The 6928-nt window shown below is 44.6% G+C and overlaps 1 protein-coding gene across 1 annotated transcript; it reads left to right on the forward strand.

Annotated features, from left to right (window-relative positions):
* Positions 1–716: 716 nt before the first annotated feature.
* Positions 717–6521, forward strand: TMT1A (thiol methyltransferase 1A; the record flags this gene model as incomplete). The annotated part of the gene is made up of 2 exons (XM_084255843.1): positions 717–1257; positions 6285–6521. The coding sequence occupies exons 1-2, from the start codon at positions 760–762 to the stop codon at positions 6519–6521; spliced, it is 735 nt and encodes a 244-aa protein (XP_084111969.1). The 5' UTR covers positions 717–759.
* Positions 6522–6928: the final 407 nt, after the last annotated feature.

A 6928-nucleotide genomic window follows, 5' to 3' on the forward strand; every position in this document is an offset into this window, starting at 1 on the left:
CCAAATGTGAATATCCTGGGGCTACTGTAAGTACATTAGCTGAGAAATGCAGTAGCTGGGCACAATTTGAAGTTGAAACTTTTCCTTTAAAACATGGATGGCTCCCAAACAGTGACTTGTGAATAATCCTGTTATCAACGTAGGAGAGCTTCAGCCGAGAATGCACAAGGGAAAATTCTTAACTATGTGTGGCCAGGCAGGCATATCCCTTCACTTCCTTTTTAAAAAAAACAGGGAGGGGTGTTCATGTGTGCATGTGTGTGGGGGCTGATAGAGGGGTGTTGGGGGGGGGGGTTGGGAGGGTAGGTGGGGGGCGGGCAGAGATGGAGTAGGCGGGGTGGTGACGTTGTAAGGGAGCCCGGGCAGCAACCTTCTGATTTGACCTGGCTCCACCCACAGATTGCTTTCCTTGAAGAGGCCATTGGGAGCCCGGATGGGGTCGGAGTGCTGTGTGCATATAAAACTCCAGTGGGAAACTAGCTGTCCTCTGCAAGCCCAGAGAAGGGGAAATAGGATTGGCGTGGCAATAAGGTAATTCAACTTTCCTTCTAAAGAAAAGCTGGGAACCCTCTCATTTGGCTTCATGAAAATTAAGCAATGAGTCAGCTTTTGCTAGCTGCCTACTAATTAGGTGAAGTGGACGCTTGCCTTGTACTTGACTGGAGCAGGGTGTTTTCAGCACCATTTTCATCGGGCAAAGTAAAGGAGTTGAGTCTCTAACTTTTTTGTTTTGTTCTGTTTTTTTCCCTCTTCTGAGTAATGGCACTTACTATCTTTATCCTCCGACTGGCTGTCGGCGTCCTGACACTTCCCATATACCTGCTGAACTTTCTGGGGGTGTGGAGTTGGATATGTAAAAAATGGTTCCCCTACTTCATGCAAAAGTTCGTCATGATGTATAATGAGCAGATGATGAGCAAGAAGCGGGAGCTCTTCAGCAACCTGCAGGACTTCGCGGGTCCCTCCGGGAAGCTCTCCCTGCTGGAGGTGGGGTGTGGCACCGGGGCCAACTTCCAGTTCTACCCACCCGGATGCAAGGTGACCTGTATTGACCCCAACCCCAACTTTGAGAAGTTCTTGATCGATAGTGTTGCCAAGAACCGACACCTGCAGTTCGAGCACTTCATAGTGGCCGTGGGGGAGAACATGCACCAGGTGGCTGACGGCTCCGTGGACGTGGTGGTTTGCACCCTGGTCCTGTGCTCAGTGAACAGCCAGGAGAAGATTCTCCAGGAGGTGCGCAGGGTGCTACGGCCGGTGAGTGCGGGGCGAGGGTGCCTGGCTAGCAGTGACTCCACATCTAAGGCAGTTTCAGAAGGAGTTAGATCCCTGGCCAGGGAGCTACCCACATGGCGCAGTAGACCTCTCTTGCCTCGCCTGCTGCCCCCCTCATCAGTATATTTCAATCTGCCTGTTCTGCTCCCCACTCTGTCTCTGGTGAATCCTCTCACACACACCCCCCACACCTGTGGCCTGTACCCCACTTCTTGTATGCATAAATAAATCTTTAAAAAACATTCTAACAGGGCCTCCCCAGTGGCACAGCGGTTGAGCTCTGGGTTGCGACGGTTCGATCCCCAGGTGCCGGGCGAGGGTCCCACATGGCGCGCGGACCTCTCCTGCCGCCCGCTGCTCCCCTCAGCAGTGTACTTCGGTCCTTCTGCCTGCTCTACTCCCCGCTCTGGCTCTGGTGAATTCTCTCACCCTCCCGTGCTTCTGACTGTACCCAGTGCTTGTATAAATAAATAAATAAATCTTTAAAAAAAAAATTCTAACATAAAACTATAGAGAAGACACTTGAATTTTTTAAAGCCTGAGAACAGGACAGGAAAGATTGATAAATCTGAATACATTAGACTTTAAAGCTTCTGGGAAGAAAAAAGTATAAAAAACCAAGGTGTGAAAACAAACTTGGAAAAAGTATTCTCTGGGGCTCGCAGACAAAGGGTTAACTTCCTTTATATTAAAAGAATATTTATATTTAAATCAGTAAGGAAAACACAAGAGAAAAATAGGCAAAGAACTGGAACAGAAATATGGGTAAAACTAGCCAATTATGTGATTAACATGCTCAACATTTTCTCAATTAAAACAACAAATTAAAGTAAGTGACTGTTTTTACATATTAAATGTCAGAAACTTTTAAGGTCAATATAGTTTTGGAGTGGGGATGGGAGATGGGGTGGGGATCCGCCACCTCCCCTTGTTCTTGAGATTTTGCTTGGTGCCCATAGTTGCTGCTGGTTAAGCTCAATGTACAGTCAGGCAGGGATCCTGGACCAGGACAAAAGTCTTGGTATGAGGAGATCCGCTGAAAACAGAAGGCAACGTTATGGCCAGATTGGCATCACCAGCTGGACTCCTTGACAGGAAGTTAAGTGTTAACAGGGACTAGAGGCAGGATATTTTGTTTTGTTTGTTTTTAAAGATTTATGTATTTATGCATACAAGAACTGGGATGTAGGCCAGAGGTGCGGGGGCGGGGTGTGTGTGTGAGAGGACTCACCAGAGACAGAGTGGGGAACAGAACAGGCAGATTGATCGAAGTACACTGCTGAGGGGAGCAGCGGGTGAATCAGGAGAGGTCTGCTGTGCCATGTGGGTAGCTTCACAGCGCTGTGCTTTATCCCTTGCACCACCAGGGAGGCCTGAGATAGGATGTTTTGATCAGCAATAGTGGAGGCCTAAGCAACAGCCCCTATTCACTCCGCCCCAGCTTGTGCCAGACTACTATACATCCCCACCCACATCCCCACCAAGCACTTTTCTCCATGGACCTGCCCACCTTCCCTGAATTCTGACCCCCAAATAAATGTGAGACAGGCCTGGAAATTGACACTGTATCTCCAGAGATGTTGCTCTTCTAAGCCTCTCTCTCTCTTTCTCACTACTTGAACTTTGAGTTATTTTTCCTCCACCCTGCGCCACTCCCAATGTTGCCATCCCACAAGCGACAAGGGGGCACCCCATGCATGTTGGAGGTGGTACCTTCTTTGGAGGGCAGTTTGATAGCATCAAAATTTTAAGTACACATACTCTTTTAGGCACTAGGATTTATCCTGTAGCTATCCTGCACAAATATGCAAATATTTATCCACATGCAGAGATATTAATTACAGTACTTGTAATTGCTCAAACTGGAAATAACCCAAAGGGCCAACAATAGGAAGCTATTCAAGTAGATTGTCACAAAGTATAAAGGATTTCGTACAGGTGACAAAATGACAAGGAAGAATTATCTATGCTATTATGAAAAACAAATCTCCAAGAGATAATGTTAACATAAAAAAAAAAAAAAAAGGAATCAAGGGCCTCCCCGGTGGCGCAGCGGTTGAGTGCTGGGTTGCGAAGTGCCCGCAGCCTCTGCAGCACCGGTTCCATCCCTGGCCGCCGAGCGAGGGTCCCACATGGCATGCAGACCTCTCCTGCCGCCCGCTGCTCCCCTCAGCAGTGTATTTCTTGGTCAGTCTGCCTGCTCTGCTCTCCCCTCTGGCTCTGGTGAATTCTCTCACCCTCCTGCACTTCTGACCATACCCCAGTGCTTGTATAAATAAATAAATAAATCTTAAAAAAAAAAAAAGGAATCAAGGTGTAGAATATTGGGAGCTTATTCTATTATATATTCCATATAGTCCATTATATGTGTTATTATATAACACACATGAACGACATACTGATAGAATGATAGACAAGCTATTGACAGTGGTTACCTCTTAGAAGTGGGATTGCAGGGGAGAAATTAGTTTTCATTTTATACCTTCTTGTTTGGCTTGAAAATCTTTATACTAATATGTAATTTTCACATATTGCCTTTAGTTTTCAAAAACTAATTTAAAATGATTTTATTCTAAACATGTTGGAACATAAAATACCTTAACCTTTGAATTTACTGTTCTAGGCTAAAAGGATGTTATGTAATGCCCAGTTTTATTCTTCTTGTTGAGGAAGTTCCTGAGGACAAAAAGGATTTGGTGATAGGGCAGTAATACAATTCTGTCTCTGGTTCAAGGATAGGTCAGCATCAAAGAAGTAAAGGAAAAAGTCCTGATTCTTATGCTGAGCCAGTCCTTACATCCCAAGAGCAGGCACTGCAGTGGCACTAATCTTACAAAACCCCTGCAGGGCAAGGGACAATTAATCTGTTCTTCTAGTCCTGGTAATACTCTTAGCGGGATCATATTCTTGTAGTCTTCCTTAGCTCCTGCAAAGCACCTACTTTCTGCTGTGGCACTTTCTCACATGTTCTTCTAGCCCTCACAAGTCCTTTAAGGCAAGCATCTTCATGTTGGCTTGAGGAAACAGACTCACAGAGATTAAGAAACTTGTCCAAATAGTGGTTACCAGATAAGAAGGGGACCCAAGAGGGTAAAAGGGGAAAGTTGTACGTGGATAGAATTGGACTCTCGGTGGTGAATTTAATGTAGCAGACACACGTGTTGATTTTTAATGATGCACACCTGAAACATATAATGTCAGAATGCAATGTTACTTCAAGTGAAGGAAAAAAAGAATCTTCCCAGAGTTGCAGGACTTTCTGTAATGCAGCTATCGCATCACAGTGCTTGTCACTGGGGCTCTTTCTCTCTCTGACATCAACATTTCTACCTCTTTTGCTGGCTGGCCATTCCCTAAATGCTAGAGTTTCTTTTTTTGGCTCACCCTGGGCAATCTCATGACTCTGCAAGTTTTCAATTACCACAAATACACAGATGGTTTCCAAACCTAGATAGTTAGCTCAACTCCCTCTTTTGACCCCAAATTTGCATATCCAGGTATTTACTGAACATCAGCTTCAGTGGGTGACAGGCACTCTGGCTGAATGTGTGCTATAAGCCGCCTCTCCTGTCTCTTGTCCTATTCTATGGAACTTTTTTTTTTTAAGATTATTTATTTATGCACACAAGAATCAGGGTACAGGCCAGAGGTGCGGGGAGTGAGAGGATTCACCAGAGACAGTGGGGAGCAGAACAGGCAGATCTACTGAAATCCACTGCTGAGGGGAACAGTGGGCAAGACAGTAGAGGTCTGCTGTGCCATGTGGGTAACTCCCTGGCCGGGGATCGCACTCGTGCCACAGATAGCATCCTAGTGCTGTGTCTTAACCCCTTGTGTCACCAGGGAGGCCCCACTGCCTGTTTTTTAATTAGGTTTGTTTTTTTTCATTGTTGAGTTGTATGAGTTATTTATTCATTTTGGATATTAATCCCTTCTCTGACAGATGATAAAATCATGTTTTAAAATAATATTAAAAACAGATTACAAAACAGAATATATGTTACAATAGTAGTTTTAGGAAAAAATCAATATTCATATAAAAGTATGCACAAAATCCTAACAAAAGTATCCCACAGTGATGGGTGGTGCGTGATTGTTTCTTTTAAAATTTTTCTGTGTTCTCTAAAATTTTGATGACACGGTTTTGCCAACCCCTGCAGCCAGACTATCTTGGTTCAAAACTTGTCTGGTATTTACAAGCTTGTGACCTTCGAAAATTTGATTATTTTCTTTATGACTTAGTTTCCTCATCTATAAAATCAGGAATGATAATAATAACGCTGTAGGGTAAGGTAAAAGGTATCAGGCTTTTCTGCCCTCCCGCCATTAGGATAGATGACAGAACCTTGTGGTCCCGAATGCATGCCTGATGGTGGGCACCTGGAGTAGGGTGTGGGTCTAGGTAGATGGGATTCCACTGGGCTTTTAAGGGCGGAGTTAAGGGGATGCCAGCAGAAGCTGAGAGAGAAGCAAGAGAAGCAGAAGCTGAGAGAAGGCCGGAGAGCCCAGAGTGAAGACCTGCTGGGGGCTGGGAGGCCTGCCAGCCCCCAATCCCCCAGCCCCCCAGCACCCCTGCCTGCCGTGTACCCGCTAAATCCCAATTAAAAACCTGCAAAAAACCACTGAGGACTCTGACTCCTCCTTTACCTGGTCTGCTGGATCCTAGAAAACCTGCTCCGGGCCATTCCTGACCTTACAAAGGCTTACCAAATATGTTGATGTGAGGATTAAGCGAGTTAACAGGTGATAGGCATTAAGGTATAGCACCTGTGTGCAGCTACTGTTATGTATCACTTTTATGATCATAAAATGTGTTAACTGTTTGATTGGCAACCTTACAAAAGTCGACAAAAGATGAAACTATAAATCAAAAGGTGGCTCAGTAAGTTTTCATTTATCCATCTCTTTTCCTCAAGTTGGCCTTTAGGGCCATTAAAATCTGAAACTTCTGTCACTTTAAATCTCTTTTCCGAAAACTAAAATTCTTGAAATGTGTTTTTCTTTCTCAGGGAGGGGCTTTTTATTTCATGGAGCACGTAGTAGCTGAACGTTCTACCTGGAATTACTTCTGGCAGCAAGTCCTGAATCCAGCCTGGTTCCTTCTGTTTGATGGGTGCAACCTGACCAGAGAAAGCTGGAAGGCGCTGGAGAGGGCAGGTTTCTCTAAGCTGAAGCTCCAGCACCTACAGGCCCCGCTGCCCTGGGAGCTGGTGCGCCCCCACATCTATGGATATGCTGTGAAATAGTGTGAAGGGGGAATAGAGAGGTGAACGGCTCAGATTACTTAAGGCTTCAGTTTTACACTTAATATACTGCTTGGCAGAAGAGAAACCATTTTTTTTAAAGGTAAAACTGAATTTCACTCCTATGTTTATTTTGTGACCTATTTAGCCATTTTCTCCAAAGAATCAAAACCAAACCCAAACAAAAATCACCTTCGAACTCTCTTAAAAGCAAACAGTGGAATTTCCTACTTAAAGTCTACCATTCTCAACTTTACATTATTAAGTAACTTCAAAAACATTCCAACTATTTTACTTACATTGTTACCCAAAAACTTTTAGTTTTTCCCTCTTTGAAAGTTTGGTGCTAACAGGCAGTTAACTCACTCAAAAGACTGACTGGCAGGAGAAAAGTGAAAAGATTTTTCACA

The sequence above is a fragment of the Talpa europaea genome, assembly GCF_964194135.1.
Source record: "Talpa europaea genome assembly, chromosome: 15".
Lineage (NCBI taxonomy): Eukaryota > Metazoa > Chordata > Mammalia > Eulipotyphla > Talpidae > Talpa > Talpa europaea.